Consider the following 21986-nt stretch of genomic DNA (forward strand, 5'->3'; position numbering starts at 1 on the left):
TATATGCATATTCGAAGTAAGGCTTCTTAAGTTCATTTTTGACAATAATACAATTTTGTTAAATTTAGAATTTGGCCCTTTCGAATTCAAATAATTTTGATATTTTTTGCTAGCGTCAGGTTTTTAAAATCTGAAGAATGTACCGCTGTGTTGTGTTGCAAGAAATGATGTTCGCAATAAGTGCAAAAAATAAATAAATACTTCCAATACACCCATGAGTTTGAACAATTTTTCAATAGTAAAAATTTCCCTTTTCAAATGAAATTGAAGAAGAAAAATAATGGCAAACGAAGTAATAATAATAATTTTTCCTGAAAAAAAAAGTTCGATAAAAAGGATGTTTTTTGAACGATTTTGAAACTTTTCGGAATGGGTTTAAACCTTAAAAACCTATCCTTTACATACGGCCCAGCGTAGGGCTCCCAATGGATTTTTAGTTTGTTCTTAGGGAGAAAAGGGACCTAAATTCTGAAAAACGATTTCAGTTACGACGGAATTTTGCAAAGCCAGTAGTAAAAAAGTTCATAAAGTTTTTTTTTTTTTTTTTGAAGATATAGGGTAAAGGCTCCAGTAGTCGGCCACTTAAGAGAGCGATTGCTGTTTTTTGCTAACCTATAAATTTCAGCAATCAATTTATAGGTTAGCAAAACGAGGAGGTAGGTTAGCAAAACGACATAGGTTAGAGAAACTGTCGAGTTCAACGGGATTGGGCTGCAAATGAATGGATACAGATCGTCTTTAGTGATGAATCCAGTCTCTAGTGACGATCAAATTTGAGTAATGATGACAATTGAGGAGTACATGAAATACACCGCCAGTTCAGTCAATTCCAGCCGAGGACTGCAGTTTCGTGCTCATTAACACTCATCAGCCCGGCATAGGAGTGACGGAGCTGGAGGTGGAAAACCTCTTAAGGAAGCCTAGAGTGCGAAACAAACTGGTAGCTATTACAGAATTAGCACTGACCAGACGAGTGACCGAAGCAATGGTTCGGTTCAACTCGAAGATTGAAGGCAAGGCAAGTTGTGCCGGGCTGATGAGTGCTAATAAGCACGAAACTGCAGCCCTCGGCTGGAATTGACTGAGCTGGCAGTGAATTTCATGTATTTCTGCCTAAGCCCTGGCTATAGGGCTGTAACTTACTGAATATACCTGCCTTGCCTTCAATCTTCGAGTTGAACCGAACCATTTTTTCGGTCACTCGTCTGGTCAGTGCTAATTCTATACTAGCTACCAGTTTGTTTGGCACTCTAGGCTTCATTAAGAGGTTTTCCACCTCCAGCTCAGTCACTCCTATGCCGGGCTGATGAGTGCTAATAAGCACGAAACTGCAGTCCTCGGCTGGAATTGACTGAACTGGATTTGTATTTCATGTATTTCTGCCTGAGCCCTGGCTATAGGTTGGTAACTTACTGAATTGAGGAGTAATTAACAAAAGGGAACATATCCACTTTTTAGAAAAATTCATTTTATGACATTTTCTAAATCTTTCAGATGACCTTTATCAAACCACTTACTCTCCAGAAGTCCAAACATTGAAAAACCTATTTTATTTAAGGATAAAGTGTGGCTTTTTGATCAAAAGGTAACAAATCCGTCTTCTGCACGTTTTATTTTTAACAAAAGGGTACATATCCTGAAAGAATCTCTAGTACGAAGACTTTTAGATCCAAAGGAACGCAAGTTCAAAATCCTCAAATTTCAATCCACTACTTTGAGGTTCCTGTACTTCGATAAGAGAATATGAGAAGGTGAAATATTAGAGTTTTGGTGCAATTGAAATTTTCAACATTCAGGTTTTTGTTCAAAAGAGCATATACCCAAAATTAAGATGGCAAGATCTCCTCGTTTTTTTTTTTACACAAACACTTCAAACTCTGGGCCATGATTTGCTGTGCTTTGTGCTCAATTCTGTACCAAGAGAAGTTGAAAAAACTATTTTGCTCCTCACCTCCTGAACATATTTGGAAAACGGATATGTTCTCTTTTGATAAATTAGTCCTCAAATGTGTACGCTTGTGAAGACCTCATAGTGAATGTCCTGAGTGTGCCTTTGCATTTCAGCGGCACACCGCTCCCACAACTGGAGTGACATTATGTGGTGCTATCATAGACTAATAATAAGAATAGACCGAGCTATGGCAACCCTTTGCTACTGATGAACTAAACCATGTGACTAGTGGATATCCTAGCAACAGCGGGCGTTGATCGTAGCAGACGATCAACTCCCGCCAGAAATAAAATAAATAGAATTGATGGAACGCGGAATATTTATGGAGTTCGATTTGTAAATTTGTTATTTTATGTTGTAAATATTTTGTTAATATAGTGAGTTTTTCGTTTAGATAGCATTGTGCATTTTCTTTAGTCAATTTCAATAACTCTAAGCAATTAAAGATGCAAGTGCCCAAATAGAATCGGCAAACGGTAAGATTTTTACCTACAATTTCAATTTAAGATTCCAATTAGTACATTTTTGCGTTAACGCAAAACGTTTACTCCATTACGTTCACGCCAACGCTGACGTAGCAGTTCCAAATGAAATAAAAATTACTGAAAACTGGTGATCAAAAACTAATTACTAATGTCAAAATAATGCATAACTGAAAGAAAAACAGTTCAATCTCTGCACCTGAAAAAAAATTATAATGAAAACACATTACTTAAAATACATGTCGAGTGCCAAACTATAGATAATGTTGCCATCTAGCAACCATGCCAAGCCTTCCACCAGTCACATGATGTATCCATGAACCAATTTTTTCATCAGCAAGTCTGGGAAAGCTCGGTCTACTCTTATTATTAGTCTATGGGTGCTATCGCATACGAAACATAAATCCCCCCCCCCCGCCCCCCCCCCCCCCCGCCAATATTGATCCACAGCACCATGACAGCCAAACGGCACGTTTTTTGTCTTGTTCCAGTCTTATGCATTGCAAATTTCTGTACCTCAGAGCCAGAAGGACGTAAGTCACATTACGATTTTACAGGAGGGGGGGGGGGGCTTTTTTCTGGCGCATGCAAAGCATGTGATGCGCGCTGTTCTAACTCTGGTAAAAAATTGAAAAGGATTTGTTTATAAGAATTAAGTTCACATGGCTAGAGGCGAAATAGGCTTCTACATACAATCTTCTTCTTCTTTACTAATAATAAAGCAGAAAGTCTCTCTGTCCGGAGGATGTCTGGATGTTTGTAGGATGTCTGTAGGATATCTGTAGGATGTCTGTGACGCGCATAGCGCCTAAACCGCTCGGCCGATTTTCATGAAATTTGGCACTAAGTTAGTATGTAGCATGGGGGTGTGCACCTCGAAGCGATTTTTCGAAAATTCGATGTGGTTCTTTTTTTATTCCAATTTTAAGAAAAAAACTATCATAAATTACGAAATCATCATAACGTGGAACCGTAACATGGGCACAAGCCAATTGGCGAGATACGAAATTATCATAGCGTGGAACCGTAACGTCGGTACAAGCCAATTGGCGAGAAAATTCACCATACATTATTTGTAAATATACAAGCGAACCAAAAGACCTTTAATTTTTCTATTACGGGCGAAGCCGTGCGGGTGTCACTAGTTACTAATAATAAAGCTGAAACTCTCTCTGTCTGTCAGGATCTCTCTCTGTCCGGATCTCTGTCTGTCTGTCAGGATCTCTGTGACGCGCATAGCGTCTAAACCGTTCGACCGATTTTCATGAAATTTGGCACAAAGTTAGTTTGTAGCATGGGGGTGTGCACCTTGAAGCGATTTTTTGAAAATTCGATGTGGTTCTTTTTCTATTCCAATTTTAAGAACAAAATTATTATAAGATGGACGAGTAAATTACGAAATTATTATAACATGGAACCGTAACTTGGACACAAGCAAACTGGCGAGAAAATTCACCATACATTATTTGTTAATATACAGGCGAACCAAAAGACCTTTTAATTTTCTATTACGGGCAAAGCCGTGTGGGTACCACTAGTGCACTAATAAACGGTAAATCGCAATTTTGGGCTTACGCCTTTGTGGATCTGATGTACAGATTTGTCGTTAAAGATTTGTCATGTTTTGTAAATCTTATATAATTAAAAACTGAGCGTCTGTACCTATGTACGTAATTATATATGTATGTCCAAGTTACTTCTCCCGAACGACAGTAAACTGACCATCGAACCCGCTCTCGATGAATTCGTAATCTTCCCGTCTTTATGTTTGGCTATCTTTATCTTCTTTACTATTAATAAAGCTGAAAGTCTCTCTGTCCGGATGTCTGGATGTCTGTGACGCGCATAGCGCCTAGACCGTTCGGCCGATTTTCATGAAATTTGGCACAAAGTTTGTAGCATGGGGGGGGGGGGGGGTGCACCTCGAAGCGATTTTTCGAAAATTCGATGTGGTTCTTTTTTTATTCCAACTTTAAGAAAAAAACTATCATAAATTACGAAATTATCATAACGTGGAACCGTAACATGGGCACAAGCCAATTGGCGAGATACGAAATTATCATAACGTGGAACTGTAACGTCGGTACAAGCCAATTGGCGAGAAAATTCACCATACATTATTTGTAAATATACAGGCAAACCAAAAGACCTTTAATTTTTCTATTACGGACGAAGCCGTGCGGGTGCCACTAGTTTAACATAATCCTCCGATTAAAATTAGCGGAGATATCAATTAAAAACAGCTATGACACATAGATTTCGACTTAAAATCCCTATTTTTCGAAGACTTTCCTCCATTCAAATTATTATTCAGTGCTTCATCTCAACTTTCCGCAACAATGCTTTTATTAAAATTTATAGCGTGAACATAGTCTGACCACGGATTGTATGGAAAGGCAAACATCCGGTTTACAGGTGAAATGAACGCATCTATTTGTTTTTAGGGATGTCGGCGTTTGCAGCTGTATGTAAGACTCTAAATTAAGCAGAGTCTCATTCAAATGAGCGGAACACGTGCATCAAGTTTTTACTTTCTCTCCTCATTCAGATAGACTCGTCTTAACTGGACGCTTGCCAATTCCATACAACTTGTGGTTAGACAGTAAATTTCTTTACTCTATAAGTGTGAAGAAAATCATTGAGATGAAAGATCTGTTGCCATTTTGTTTTCTCGAATATGAGCAAGTAAAATTCTTGCTTTTGATTCAAAGGCTTTTCCTGTAATTGGGGGATTTAAAATGTATAATTTTTGGTTATTTTTCCGCAATCTGCCGCAAAATTTGACATACTTTTTTTTTTTTTGGTTTTGCTTGAATGTTGAACACGCGTCACTTGACATAAATTTTATTTTCGAGGTGGTTTTTTTGTTGTTTCCATGGTAACTATTTTTGTTTCCCCTTATTTTATTTTTGAGAATGCACTAAATGAATAAAGCACTAGTGACATTATAAAACGCGTGCATAAAAATCTCATCGTAATTTTCCCTTTTCCCCTTCTAGATTCATTCAGATGGAATCATCTTTGGGCAATTCCACGGTGTCGGACGTAGAATTTGCACGAAATTTACCAATAAAGGTTCATACTTTTCAGAGTTAAAATGGATGAACTGATCCAATTTTTTTTCTCAATACTTATATATGTAGGAACAATATAAAAACTTGTAGAATTTCTGAAAAACATTCAAACTATAAATATTAAAAATAAAAAACATCATGGTGTCGGACGTAGATGAAAGGGAAACTGAAAATTGACTTACGTTGAAAAAATCCAAGTTTCAGCTCAATGAACTGTTTTCAGATTTTTTGACTACTTGAATGTTTAAAAGCAAAGCTGAAATATGAATAATTTTTCCTTTTTCACCAAATTATTTTACGGATAAATAGCAGAAAATTTGTTTCCCCTTGGTGTCGGACGTAGAATACTTGGTGTCGGACGTAGAATGTGCAAAGCAGACAACGTCTGACATGAAATAAACATCTTAAAGAAACTGTTTAACTCTTAATTTGTTTATAGAATTATATATTATGGTATTTTAAAGCATAAAAAAGGGGGAAAATATGCATAACAGGGGTCTGTGCAAAATTTTCCCCATGGCTCCATTTTTTGTGAAAAATCAAATAATTTTGTTAAAATTGAAATAATTTGAAACTCCAAATTTTAGCAAAAAGAATGTTGGGAGGGGGGGAGGGGTTAATGGCGCAAGTTATGTCATAGAACTTGTTTACAGGGAATGTTTTTTAAGACATTTCTTTGTTTTTCTGATAAAATATTATTTTTCTGGGTGTTCTCGAGGAATTTGGGGGGGGGGGGGGGGGGCAGGGGGGATCCCATTGCTTTTGGGGAGATGGACACCCCTAATGTATCAATATCTGCATACCATTTCAGTAAATTTTTATTTTAAGTCTTCACTCATAAAATAAGAAAAATACTATAACGAGAACAAGAGAGATTAGATGCATTTTGTCAAGTTTTTTTTTTTTTTACAATCTCTATGTGAACAACAAAAAACTCAATCTCTAGGGTAAAAAGGAATGAAGATTGATTTGTAGAATTTTAATGAAGAAAAATCTAACTTATTAACAAATAATAAGAAATTTGGATGTTGGTTACAAATTGTTGAAAACGAAACTGAGCATTTCTAGGCACAAACAGGGATTGTTGTGAGTTCACCAAAAATACCTGAGAGTTTTTAAGTGAAAACTGGGGAAGGGAGGAGTGTTATTTTTGAACTGAGAACCCTAATGCTTCTTAAATATTCATAATTTTATACATAACTACTTTAATCGCTATTGATAAGCATATGAGACTCATTTCTTAGCTTCAGATATTTTCCCCAGTTAAAATATTGTGTATATGTTCTTTAAATTTGTGTTATGTAAAATATAAATATAAATACATAATCAGGCATGAATAGCATGTGTGAGTTATTTAATTTAACCAGGAATTTTCGTATACTTATAAACCTAGTTTCAGTTAGGAAAATATTGGTGTCGGACGTAGAAATTTTTCTGACCATTAATTTAAGCATAACTAGTTTTTTGAAATTTAATTCAAAAGGTTATTTTTAATTGCATATAAAATCTTTATTTGAAGACAAAATATTTTGTAAAAATCTCCACTCAGTTTTACATAATATAAACTTTCAGCTAATTTGGTGTCAGACGTAGAATTACAAAAATGCCTTATATGAAAAAAATCCCTAAAAATTAAGTTTTGCAGTTAAAGTGCAACTTTTTTGTATATAACTCTTCTAGAGAGTTCTAAAAAGCATATTTTAGAGAGAATATTTGAAAGATGCGATAATGTAAATATCTAACAGCCATTCTTAAGTGTATAAAAAAAAGTTACTCGTAAGAACATGGTCATAAAAACCTGATTTGAAGCCTCAGAACTCTAATAAATTTTGCTTTTGCTGCATATTTTTGTTGTTTCCATACACTTCAGATAATTATCTTTCCATTGATACCAAATTTGTGAGAAAAAGATTATTTTAAAATTCTGCCATTTTTTCCCCTTTCCTGTGGAATTGCCCCTTTACTTGTCAGATTGCCAAATTACATACAATCCGTGGTCAAACAGTACTTGAAACGTTGTTTCAATGAATCGCTGTCTGTTGGTGTTGCGAATGCCGTCATAAAGAAAAGCCTTCACTGGTTGAAGACCGACCAGTGCCCCGGCGGCCTCTGATAGCTGCCCCGAATGATTGCTGTAAAATCAACATCAAAAACTGCTGGTATGATTAAAGCAGTCTCCGTAAGTGTTGTAAAAATTGTCCCTAAACGTGTACTATAAAATAATCAAAAATAAGGGACATGTGTCGAGGCTCCAAAAATTTTTCTCAAACGCGTATCATAAAGCTTTAAAAAAAAATGCGCTGAACAAAATAAGTGTTCTGAAAAGTTTTCTTCGATGCGTTTTGAAAGTTGTTCCAAAAACTATTCTTCTAAATTTTGAAAAACAAGTGACTAAATATATTCTAAAAATCAATTCCAACTTAAATCAACAAAGAAAAATTTCAGTTACGTTACATTTTATTTAATAATTACAAATAATATAAATATGTATAGTAAAATACAATATGTGAATGTAATATAATATTATTAAAAAATCTGAATTACGATAGAATGAAAAAAGAATCTGGAACAGAATTGTTTTCCCACGATCTATCCACTTCGCCACTGACGGTGTTTATTCCTAAATTTGTATCCAGCCAAATATCTTACATGTGAGATTTATTTCCCCATATAAAACTAAATTTAATTAATTAAATTTTAATTGATGAAATAATATTTGAAAAAACTCTATTAACAGTAATTGTCATCCACTACAAGTTTTAAAAATATTTTTGAACTTGAGTAGATGAATCAAAAGTATTTTTTAACGATAGAAATTTTGAACAAGATGTGTAATTATCTATCGTGAGAGTATAGTAAGAATTGAAAAAAGGAGACAATTGTCTGTGTTTAAAAGGTATTTAAAATGTAGTCGAAAATTGTAATATTTGAAGTGTAAACTTATAAATAACTCCCTGAATTTGAAATAAATACGAATACAAATACAAATGTGACGACCATCAACAGACTCTGGGCCAGATAAGCTGATTCTAGTCAGTTTATTAGTCCCCAATGAAGATCAGTAGCCCTCTTAAGCTATCCCCCTTGCTCATTACCGCCTCTTCTAGTAAGCTATTCCAAGTGCCCACGACTCTACTAAAGTAGTAATTTTTCCTAATTTCCAGGTTAGCCTGAGATTGGAATAGCTTAAAACAATGACCCCTCGTCTGACATTCCGTGCAACAATTTAATCCATTAACATCTTTCATTTTGATAAAACTAAACAACTGAATCATGTCCCCTCTGACTCTCCTTTGCTCCAGGCTATAAATATTAAGCCTGGTATCATATCTAGTATCATAATCTAAATCTGAAAATCCCCTTACTAGTCTAGTTGCCCTTCTTTGAACCCTAAAGAAAATGCTAAGGCAACTATCTAAAAACATAAATTAACTTTATTTGGATTCTACATACGAAAGGGCTTCCAAATTGCCCTTGCTGCCACGAAACGACCGACATCAACAAAAATCAAGCTATCGAATGCCACGAATCCACAACACATCAACAGACAGCTAACTAAATTGAACCGACAGGTGGGAAATTTGCATATCGAAAAGCGCCCTCTTGCGCATAGGTATACTTGAGGATTTTTATGGAGATTTTCCACAAACCCTTTCCAATGCAGAAATATTTTTCCTGAGATAAGGAGACCAAAACTGAGCAGCATACTCCAAATGAGACATAACTACTAAAGTCCTATATATAGGACTAGTGGTACCCGAACGGCTTCGCCCGTAATAGAAAAATTAAGAGGTCTTTTGGTTCGCCTGTATATTTACAAATAATGTATGGTGAATTTTCTTGCCAATTGGCTTGTACCCATGTTACGGTTCTACGTTATGATAATTTCGTAATTTACTCGTTCATCATATGATAGTTTTGTTCTTAAAATTGGAATAGAAAAAGAACCACATTGAATTTTCGAAAAATCGCTTCGAGGTGCACACCACCATGCTACAAACTAACTTTGTGCCAAATTTCATGAAAATCGGCCCAACGGTCTAGACGCTATGCGCGTCACAGACATCCTACGGACATCCTCCAGACATCCTCCGGACAGAGAGGCTTTCAGCTTTATTATTAGTAAAGAAGAAGAACCGTCTTAGATTTGTTTGAAATAGATCTATTGATAAACCCAAGCATTCTGTTGGCTTTGCTACTTGCAATGCTGAACTGCTAACTAAATTTGAAAACTGACTAAAGTAAATCCATATCTTATTACTTTTACTCTTTCATTTTTTCTCTGTGCCCCGTAGTTAACCAGTTTACAAACAATCTGTGTCTGTACTTCCTTTGAATTGAAACTTGTTCTTCCAGGGTGGCTGAAATGCGATCCTTAGAGCAACAGTATGGCAACAAAGCCTGGGAGCACCAAGAAATGCTATTTTCCAGACTCACCAACTACTCAACAGCTTCGTATAGTGCTAGACTGAGACCCTTTGCAACACAAAGTACTGTCTGCCTAATTCATTCTATTTTCTCAATTACTGCCTCAAATGGGGTTGTTTCCTTCAGTCAAAAGTGCTACTTTTAAGTCACTGAAATTGATAGAATAAGCAAAACAAAAATACGATGGAGCCGGATTTTTTTTTTATTTTCCCAACAGTTATTTTTTGTTTCATGTTTTTGACTGTCCGATCTTGGAAATAGGGCGTAGACTTTGTGACGTCATAAGAGATGTACTTAGGCGTGCTTCTTTATTGCCGCACTAAATGTTCACGCTTTGCTGTCAACCGCGTTACGAGTTTATGATAATTTGCGTTGTTCGCTAATGGCATCAGTGAATGGCAGTTTATCACTTGTGATGTCATGTGCAGAAGCGTAAAAGAATAAATTTCAATCTGCGCATCAATTAAAATATTTTTTTAAAAATATTAAACTTTGTCAAATTATTTTTAAAAAAAATGGTCAAATCCTGTGTTTTTAAGCATGCTTTTTCAGAAAAAAACTTTTAAAATTTCGGAAACGACCCCATTGTGCAAATAAAATATTCATTAGTAGTAACAAGTTTGTATTCGATATTCCAGGAAAACCATCAGTGGATCCTCAAAATATCATCTTCCAAAAACACCTCTAACACATTTTTTCCAAACAAGTTTTAACAACTATGTTTGGAAAAGGTGTTAAAAATGAAAAAAAAAAAAAAATGCAATTTAATTTGCATTTACGTTTTTGAAGGGTTTTTTTTTTTTTTTTTTTTTTTTCATAAGATTCTGACATTACTGTTATTTATCAGATCGCATTTTTTTTTATATACATATCCATTCCTTAGATTTTTTTCTACAGTATTTCAGTTATGGAACCTATGACCATAACTGATTTTTTGGCCAATCTTACTCAAAGTTATTATTTGGAATTCGCAGCTCCATTAAGCAATAGGGGGCGCTGCAGCAACTGTCTAATGACGGATGAAAAAGGTAAAACAAACAAATACCGTAACTTATAACTTGCTTTGACGCTTAGTGAATGAGAGTAATTTTTCATCGTGTGTGTGGGAAACTTTCTTTTCTAGTCTTTTGAAATTACTCTACACCACAAACTGTCTGAAACCTGTAATTTACCCCAAAGAAAACACGTGGAATGGAATGTTTTACCTTTTTCGGTAGTATTGTTAATCACCGCAAGGTAGCGTATTCGAGCTCTGGAGTTGCGAATTGATAATAAAATATTAGCTAAATTTCTCAGACGATAAATAAAAAAATCAGCTGTAGAATACTGCCGTGTGCAGGTAAACGGCAGTAACTGCAGATTTTTCTATTTTCATTTTTTTGCATTTTTGAAATCTTTATTACTATAGTTTTATGGTACAAACACTTTTATTTGGCTGCCTCAGAAAAAAATCATTTTTTTATCAGTGGTAATTAGCAGTAACTGCTTTTTTAGCAACATTTTTCGGGAAATCGACAGTATGTACATACTGCTCTTTACCTGCCCACGGAAGAACGAAAACTTTCTCCCGTGGTCTGGGAAACGGCAGTAACTGCTTTTGTCGCTACATTTTGCAGGTAATTGGCAGAATGCACTTACTGCTCTTTACCTGCACACGGAAGAACGAAAACTTTCTCCTGTGGGCAGGCAAACGGCAGTAACTGCAAATTTTTTGATTTTCAGGAAATTTTTTGCCCATGATCGTTCTACCGTGGGAGGGTAACTGCAGTAACTGCAATTTTTTTCCATTTTCTTTTTTTTCTTTTTTTTTTTTTTATTTATTGAATTTTTCAAATCTATGCTTCTTCAGTTTTATGGTGCAAACATGTTTATTTGGTCAGCGCTAAATAAAAGCATTTTTTTTTATCAGTGGTGACTAGCAGTAACTGATATTATCGCTACATTAAGCAGGTAATCAGCAGTACTTGCAGTACAGCAGTACTGTTCTTACTGCTATGCCCATAACCATTGTCTGGAGAATGGAACATAAATGAATCGCCGCCAAAACTTGAACCAAGACACATAAACGGTTTTCGCGATTTCTTTTTAGCTCAACTAAGGGCAAGCAGTAACGCCCCGATGGGAGGTCATTGTGTGACTTCTCAAAAATTTCCTTGATTTGGCAAATTTAGAGAAAATATTGCGTTTTTAAAAATGATTCCTAGTCGCTTCTCATTAGATGTAGGTATGCGTGCCAGGTCGTATTTTATTTTTCGGCGAAATTTGGGAATTACCGTCTCTCGTCCTTGAGCGAAAGAGGTACTTAAAAGGGGGAGATACTTGGGGAAAAATAATCATACTTTATTTCAAATAAAGTCGAAGAAAACGTTTTGTAATTTCACAGCCCCCAAACATTAAAAAAAAAAAACTTTGATTCTTCATATCCGTGTTCTAAAAACAACAAAACAAAATTATTTTTTGCTAATGTACAGTTATAGAAGATAACATACGAGTGAACACAAGTAATGCTTGGCAGACGATAAATAAACGTGTACCAACAGAACGATTCTGTTCCATTTGTTTTGTTCTGTCGCAGACGATATTTTTCAATTTTTTATATATACTAAGCTGCTGCAATTTTAGTAGTTCGATGAGAGCCATTATCAACACACGAAGCATTTCTCTCGCCTAAATTTTCATGGATATTTATTTCTTTATTGCAAAGTGCGGAACATTAAGCGATTTGTCGTAGTTTTAAAAATGCCTAAAGAATCTTCCAGTTGCCAAGTGACAACGTATGAACATTAAAGAGTTTTCGACAATGCCGTAAGCAATCAAAACATATGCCTTTTTATTTTTAAATTACATTTCATTTATTGATATTAAATTTATGTCAAGTGTATACACGGTATTATTTATTTTTTAAAGTAAAATATATTATTCACATTGCAATAAATATACAGTGGCTCCCAAAAGTGTTCGTACACTTTGAATTTTTTTAGTAAAACCAAAATAACTCGAAACTGATTTCGAATATGAAGTGCAATATTTTTTCACATCATTCCTATGTCATTCTAAATACAACCCATTGGTTTTTTCAAAATATTGACGGATCTTCTTTTTGAAATGGGACAGAAAACGAAGAGACAGAGAAATAACACGCCACAAAAGTCATCGTACACTCAAATATTTTCGAATAAATTCATGATTAAAATTATCATATACAGTTTTATTAATATTTTTGCATTGTGTTGACCCTTGAAAGTCATTTGGCCTTAATTTTTTGTTTATTTATTCCTTAGCATTGTGCTTATTACTGTAAAATGGCTGGTATTCGTAAAAAAACGCGAACACCATTCAAAATTTGAATTTTTTTTCCCACAGAAGTGGTAAATTGGTTTGAAATGTCTCTAAATTAGTTAATTTATTTGTTTGTATAGTAAAGTGCTTGATAAAATGCTTTAAAGAAAGGAATCGGATCGAAAACAAGGTAAAAAAAGGTCAACAGGCAAAGTTGACAAAACGTGATCGGAGATTTAAAGTTAAAACATTTATGAAAAATGCACATTTGAGTGCTGTAAAAGTTTCTGCAGAGTTAAATGAAACATTTTACATTTAATTTTCACCTAAAATTGTTCGCCAAGTTCTTTGATTAGTTGGATTAAATGGGATCTCTTCCCGCAGAAATTTTCTTGGTCATTCGAAAAACAGAAAGCTTACGCTTTTCGTCTCAAAATCAATGATAAATAAGCTTAAAACATTTTAGAATCACGTCTTACTTACACATAAAAATGAATTCAACATTTTTGGTTAAATTATTGTATAACTGTAAGTAGAAGAAAAAATTAGGAACTTAATCTTAAGAACTTATTTGGATCAGTTAATCAGGACGGTGGAGGTGTTCTAGTGTGAGGGTGCATATTAGCATCAGGACTTGGTAGTTTGTAATTTTTTGATGAAATAATGAATCATGCTGTTCCTTTAAATATTTTAAAAACCAATTTTGAACTCTTAGCGAAAAATTTGGTTATCGGAAACAACTTTGTTTTTCATCAAGATAACGATAAGAAGAACACGGTTTTCAACATTTGCGTCTAGTGCCTCGAAAATTGTCCTAAAGTTTAGAAAATACCCCCTCAACTTCCAGATTTTAACTTAATGTAACGTATTTAGAGATATCTGGAGGCTAGATTACGAAAATAGAGCTTTAAAACGAAAATAGAGCTAGAAACAGTAAGACTCGAAGTGTGGATGAACACTTACTCAGAAATTACGCAAAAAAAAAAAAAAAAAAAAAAAAAAGAAAGAAAGAAAGAAAAAGAATGAAATCTATTCCCAGACGTTTAAAAGGTGTTATGAATACTGTATGATATTCTACTAATTAATAACTTAATCAAAAGTTAGATTATTCAATAATATATAGACATTTTATAAAGTGTACGAAGACTTTTGTGAAATAAAATTTCCGGCACTTTTTGGTTTTTGATTTTTAAAAAATTAAGTTTCAATATTTTTTAAAAACTTTTCATGTAGTTTTGTTTAAAATTGATCATAGATCTTATAATTAAATACCTATTCCGAAATATTATTTCTAACCAATGGATTGGGGCCTATTTCGTTGAAAGTCGTAGGTGTATGAAGACTTTTGGGAGCCACTGTACTTCGTAATGACATATCTACTTCGTATTATGTTGAATTTGTAATTATTGGTCATTTAACAGTACATTGTGCAGTTACTGCTGATTACCAGTAAAAGTGCATGAAAATTACTACTGCAAAGTGCAGGTAAATGGCAGTATCTGCTTTAATTAAAATTTTGATTGCAAAATCAAATTGAAACAAACTGCCCAAAAAATACTTCGATATAAACATATAGAATAGCCTAAAATCAAATTTCAATATTTAATTGATATTTGTGGGAAATCAAAAACGCGTTTCTTCAAATATCTCAGAAACTCATTTTTGTAGATACTGCCGTTTACCTGCACACGGCAGAATAGTTCTGTTTATTTGACTTATTTATTTATTTTTGTTGTTGTTGCTCAGACGAACCTTTCAAAGGCGATTTGTCAGTTGTCCATTTTTAAATTTTAACGTTGCTCGAACTGATAATTTGAAATTGTATTTGATTGTAAGAAAAATAAGTCTTTTTATTTGGTTCAGTACTTTTTTTTCTTGTGTGTGTATATTTTCTGAAAATAACTGAATTCAGCTAGCATTATCATTACTATATGATTGACTGGTTTGGTTATGACAGGGATGATTGTGTTCCGGTATTTTACCGAATTTCCAGTATTTTCGGACGTATTTCCGGTATTTTTATGTTCGAAAATACCGGAATTATGTTTTTTTTTATGCTTTTATCTCCCTACCTCCGCATTTTTATAAATTATATAATACTCATCAAATATACCTGCAAGAGCCTTAAGATGGACACCTATCCCTTAAGATGGACAAATGTCAAGATAATTTTGTATAACACCAGCTCAAAAGTAACTTTGTAACCCATTAAAATTTTAATCACATGGACACACTATTTTGACTCAGAACTATTTAATACTATGGCAAAGGTGCACTTAAGTAATAGGGGCCAAAGATTACCCCCCCCCCCGCCCCCGTTCTCGCTTTGAAACTTTCAGCCATTTTTTGATGAACTCACAATCACCCCTGTTATGACCATAATCAAGCCAGTGTGATCATAATTGGTCAAACCAGCGTATTGTAATTTATGTCAAAAAATATATAAATCACAGTTGAAAATTTTACAGCTATAAAAGAGCAACGGATGAATTAGTTTTTTCAATGAATTAGACCACCAACAAGAGTTGTATTGAAATGCAAAGGTGAGATTTCTATCCTAGAAAGAGCCACTCAAAATAAGAAAAAAAAAAAACTTTTTAAAATATCTGACCTATTTTCAGTTCTTCGCAGGTAGCACACGTAATATGTAACCTTTAGTAAACGTTTGAATACGGTCGTCACAACGTTCAGAAACATTTTAAAACATTTACAAAGCGATGTGTGCTACCTGAAATACCAATTTTTAGAAAGCAAAAACCAGAGCTGGCCATGTGACCAGAGCTGGGAGGTGGGGGTAAAAATAAAAATGGCCGATTACGATAAGTAGCAATTTCACAACCAATTAGTGTTTTTTTTTTTCCTATTTTTCAGAGAATTATTTCTCTTGATATTTCCTTACTAAGAATGATGTAAAATGTGTATGATTATACACAAATTTTTGCCTGTAATTAAATAGTATTAGGCAACAAAAAGGTTTACAGATAGGTGCTCTTAATTAAAGAACCAACTGCCGCCGGAGGTAGCAATTATTATGGAAACTTTTGTAAAAAATTAAGCCAGTTCATTGCCAAAGGTAGTTTTTTTAAGCAGCCAATTTTACAAGTAATTGAACCAACTAATCGACATTAAAAAATGTAATGAGAATCAGTAAAAATTTAAAAAAAAGAAGGAAGAAATCTGAAGTCGGAGTCAGCAAGTTTTTGTAGCGGCTCTGATTCTTTTATTTCAAAATCAGCCGTACTTTGACTACACCCTCAATTGTCATTTTTCGCAATGGTGTGATTTAATAATTTGAACATTTCAATCCTCTGATTTGTAGATTTTAGGCGGTAGGTTAGGATGTATCCAAAACCCAAAAAAGCACAGAAAATTCAAAGTAATCATCAAGTTTTAACTAGGAAAGATACTTAAAATACAATTTTACTCACAGTTCTAAAATTCGTTTTCCTCTTTCAGATACACCAGTGAAAGTAAATACTAGCATTTATGTGTACAGTATGTCTTCTATTGACGAACTGCGCACAGTAAGTGGATCTTCTTTTTATTTATTTCTTTTCCTTTCGCTTCTTTCCCTTTTAAAATAATAATTTTTTAATTATTTATTCGTCTAATTATTTATTTATTGTTTCATTAATTTTGTTTATTGATTTTGTCATTTGTGTATTCATTTTAAATTTTCATTTTCATTTATTTATTTATCTTTTTTCGTGAAGACACAAGCTTTAAGAAGCTACCAAATTTTGTTTAGCTTTTAAGAGGAGTTCGTCAATCATGAAAAACAGGCATCTCATATACTCGCAAAAAGAAGCTTTCAAATTAAGCCACCTTTTTTTATATTTCTTTTTTTTTTTCTCATATAAACTGCACTATATTTCATTTACTCAGAGAAACACTGCTAAAAATGTTATTAAAAAATTCTGAAGCACTCGCACTAAAAAGAAATAAACTTGTCTAAAGCATTTTAGAAAAGCTTGATTTCCGGACCCCAGTATCGATTTTGCAGCGTTAGTTCTCACAATTTTTCTGTCCTTATCTTATACAGTTCATTATTTTTCATCGGCGAAAACAATCTTTCAAAACGAAACTGAACTTCGCTGAGAACTGTTACGCGGAGAGAACTGTTTTATTGAAAAGAAGTTATCTAATTCAATCTTTTCGTTTCCTTAGCGTCGTGGTGAATTCGTTAGGCGTTTAGTAATAATAAATTATTAAGTTTTTTTTATAGGGAATTTCTTATACTTAATCGCAATACTTTAATGTATGGGCAAAAGTGTTTGAAAAAGAAACCATAATTTAAGTTGCGGAAAAAAAACTTTACGACTCAATGCATATTTTCAATAGGCTTGCTAAAAATTAAAACTTAATGATAGATCACAACAACCAATGAAAAATCATTGAAACGTATTGACGTAGAAAAATCTTACGTAATTTCATTATCGACATTTCAAGAAAAGGCTAAAAGAGATCAAATGCTATAGTTCAGAGGTTCCCAAACTTCAGACCTTCATGGACCCTCTCCGGAGGAATTACGAACTTGGCCCTCCCCCCCCCCCCCGCGCAAAAAAAGAAAAAAAAAAATAAAAATAATAATAATAATTTGACACAGTAAAATCTTTTTTTTTTTCTAATTTATTTTTACGCTTCTTTCCCTTTACTAATTTATTTTTAATTTAAGGGGACGCGGTACCAAGCATAAAAAAAATTTTTATATTCATTTTATCTCAAAACTTTTTATGATTTTATGTTTATGATTTAATACAATAAAACAATTTAGCAAAAAAAGCCGTGTTAATTCATTATTTAATATAAAATTTAAAATTTTAAAATTTTTGAAATTTTTTTTTAAAAAGCTATCTCCTTACACAATTTTTGTCGTATCGAATCCATTCTTTTTTTTAAACACTATTCAAACACTTTTACATAAAACTAGGTATTTTTAAAATATCAGAGCTATAGAAAAATATTTATGATTTTTTTATACAGTATGTCTAAAAAATTGGTAAAAATCTCTTATTTTAAAGTTTGATTGAAAAAAAAAAACTGTTTCAATTAGAGTTTCAAAAATACCCAATTATGTGAGGCAAATACTTATAAACATGTGCAAAAAATTTCAAATTACTATCTTAAATACAAAAAAAGCCTTTGCACTTGAAATACACCAAAACATGTAAAAATTAGAAGCTGAGAAAAACGCATTTAAAGTTTTCAATGGATGTGAACTACCGGAGGAAATTTAAAGGGATCACAGCAGACATGATGTTACGAAATCGGTTATAACTTTTTTCCCTTTTAATATTTCAGAATAAGATTTAGAACATACAAAGAAAGCAGTTGAAGGATCATTTTAAGACTAAAATTTAAAAATCGACAATTTAATGAAAATTTCACATTTTTTCGGTACTACATCCCCTTAAATTATTTAATTAATTTCATTTTACTGACGCCCGACACACAAAGGAAGGGGTTATAAGTTTGACGTATCTGTGTATCTATGTATCTGTGTTTGTCTGTGGTACTCTAGCGTATAAACGGATGGACCGATTATGAAAAACTTTTTTTTTTCGAAAGGAGAGTTGATCGAGAGTGTTATTAGCTAGGTTGCTTCTTCGGATGACATCAATTAACGAACATATTAATTAAAAATCTCTAAAAGGTTTTTCGCGTTTATTGCAGTGGAAACATATTTAAAATTTTTAAAATTTAATACAAAAGTAAAGAGTTTTTTTCTGCGTCTGACAGAATGTGTTTGGAACTTCTATGTTATATTGTTACAAATCCTGTAAACAGTAATTATTGTAGTAACGTAACCTGTAAATAGTTTCCCGTAATGAATATACAACCCCTTTTCATATGGCTAAAGTATACGTCCCCCCTATTTCCTTTTTGTTCATTGATAAAATTTGATAACGGTCTACTTTTTTCCAGAAGCGTGTGGAATATTTGAGAGATTTCTTTTCGGTGTGTATATAAGCCGTTAGCGATGGATAAAAAGTGAGTTTCGATTGAGATTTCGAACTGAGAGCGTATTTGCTCTGTTTATTGCGAGGCAGTTCGCTGTGTTGTTTTCGTATTTGGAAGTAAATACGTGTGTAAACGTTGAGTTTACGGTGTTGTGTGATAATTGCTTAATTGCTGATGAATAATTTAGCAGTTGTTGACGATCTTTCCTGTACATAGTGTAAATAAATTTCCTGTGTTTTTATCAAGAACTGTGTTTTCATTACAAGAAAGTGGAAGTCGCACCGAATCCGTTACAATATAGAATTCGAATTATATCGCTTTTTCAAAGCAAATTTTAAATACCTCTAAGCCTTTTTCAAGCGATTGGTAACTAAATTCATTGTTGGCCGACAAGGAAGCTAAAAGCAATGATTTAAATTTTTTGTCTGTTGCCAGTTTCTATTTGTTAACAAATAAAATACTTGTAATTATTTTTTACTAGCATAAGTCTGTTAAAATGATTTTCAATTTTCCCTTTTGATTCTACATTTGCGACTCAGTCGGGATTTTTTAAATTTTTAATTTAAGACGATCACTTGCTTTATTCTATTTATGTTTTATTTCAATTATTTATTTAGTTTGTGTGTGTGTTTGTTCGTCATTGACATAGCACAGAATTTTTCTAATAGCTAATAATAATTATTATTATAAATAAATAAATAAATAAATAAAAATATTTTTGAAAAATAAAATAAAAAAGAGCAAAAAATAAAAAAGGGAAAGAGGGTTGAGAACTTTTCGATGGGGAGGGAGTATGGTTACCGTAGTTACACTCCTGTAACTATGAATTTTGCGAAAACTCCGACTGTCAGCTTTACTCGGGAGCAAAATCACTCCGCATCTGAACTTTCATTGCGTAGGGCGGAAGGAAAAGGCTCTAAAAAGGAAACCGATAGAGCTTCGAATTTCGAAGGCCGAACAATTTGTCAGTCATCAAATTTTCAGAAAGTGATTGCGGCTGCGGGTTTTTGGATAGCTCTAATGGAGGTCTTTCACTTTAGAAAAGAAGAACCCGAGTTCAAAGTTTTGAAACAGTGTAGAACAGTGATGTCCCCATTAATTTTTCTGATGGTGTACAGTCGACTCCCGCTACAACGTGATGCGACTTACGCGAAATGGTTATAACGCGAATTTTTCACGAGTATTGAATTTTAGAGCTAACGCGAATTTTCCGCCCACAACACGAATTTTTTGGAAAGAAGTATCAGTTCCGTTATTGGCTACTAAATATTGATTTCGTGAATGTTATTACATCCCTTTAAGCATCACTGAGAGTCAAAGTTCTCACCCCAAACTAGTCTCTCTCTCTCTCTCTCTCTCTCTCTCTCTCTATATATATATATATATATATATATATATATATATATATATCTTTCGCCTCGAGGACCGTTAAATACTCGAGGAAAACTTTGTCGAACGACTGAGGTTCTTTTTCCTTACTTTTTGCAAACTATAAAAATAATAAAAAATGAATTCATAAATATATAACTAAAATTTACTTGGTATTAAAAAAACATTACAAAATATATTGATTTTTTTAAGTAAGAAAAGCAATTGTTGTACTAATTCTACAGCAATAATAAACATTGCTGAAAAATCATGGAAAAGTACGAAAATTAATCTCAAAATGCACGTAAAAGATGCCGCATAAGATATTATTTTTATTAATATCGGTGTTTTCCTTTTTTGAGTAAGAAAAATTTTTCAACGTTGACGAACAAAAAATCTATGGGGACTGGAGTCGAACCACCAGTTTAGAATCGCTAGTGTAGATCGACCAGTAAAGTGGCTGCAGTCACTTAATTCTTCACAACTCCAAAAAGAGAACGATCGGAAATATTGTGCATATCGACTGGCAGGGTTCGTACATTTACTGTTTTTTTTTTTTTTTTTTTTCATTTAAAACAATCAAAATCTTGAAGAAAAAACATAAAATTTGTCCCCCCCCCCTCAATAGATACACACATCAGTAAAAAATGTTTTCAACGTCAAAATGAAATAACCCCCAAAAATGCATTGCGATGGGCCCCCAAAACTGTAAATCCGCCACTGTGTGATGTAAAAGCGTCATCGTTATTCCCATTTCTGCAGGATTACACGATGCAGTTGCTGTATCGTCAGACGTGGTTCGACGACAGGCTGTCGTTCACCCCCGACGCCACCGTGCAGAAGATAGTCGGGGACGAGTGGCACGCCCAACGCATCTGGACGCCGACGATCCACGCCGTCAACGACAGGGACGGGGGCCACTTCTCTTCGGATTCGGATCTCCTGCACATTAATCCAGACGGCATGGTTCTACTCAGCAAGAGGTGAGTTGAAATGAAATGAGGGAAAGGGAAAGCGACAGAACCGAGTACTGCAATCCGAAGTCTCTTTTGTCGTTATGTATGGCTAACTGGATATCAGACTGGGCGACGTTAAATATGCTCGTGGTCTCAATGTCCTCCAAGTGAAACGATACCTCTGGGGGTCTAGCACCAGGTAGTTTAGCTCCTGGACTAGTTCTAAATTCTCATTAACTGTTCGATCCGATGATGGTGCTGCCATCTATCGGTATATAAAATAATGGAGACAAGGCACTTAGTATGCAGTCCTCGACATAAATACAGTTGTAGTCAGTTGTGACTCTGAATAGGAATAGGAATAGGAACTGGAAATCAAACCAGGGAGATCAAGTAGCCCAATACTTGACAAACAAACAAAAACCGGAAATGTAGCGTAAAAAAAGAGAGAGAAACATTATACACAAACTCACAAACAAGGAAAGAA

At 33.9% G+C, this 21986-nt stretch overlaps 1 protein-coding gene across 1 annotated transcript in view; it reads left to right on the forward strand.

Moving 5' to 3' along the window:
* Positions 1–21986, forward strand: part of LOC129216931 (glycine receptor subunit alpha-3-like) — a 44758-nt gene that overhangs the window by 4063 nt on the left and 18709 nt on the right. The window contains exons 2-4 of the mRNA XM_054851147.1: positions 9864–9997; positions 16671–16738; positions 21306–21526. Of these exons, the coding sequence (XP_054707122.1) occupies positions 9864–9997; positions 16671–16738; positions 21306–21526 (423 nt within the window). The remainder of the gene's footprint in view (positions 1–9863; positions 9998–16670; positions 16739–21305; positions 21527–21986) is intronic.

Source organism: Uloborus diversus, chromosome 2 (assembly GCF_026930045.1).
Source record: "Uloborus diversus isolate 005 chromosome 2, Udiv.v.3.1, whole genome shotgun sequence".
Classification (NCBI taxonomy): domain Eukaryota; kingdom Metazoa; phylum Arthropoda; class Arachnida; order Araneae; family Uloboridae; genus Uloborus; species Uloborus diversus.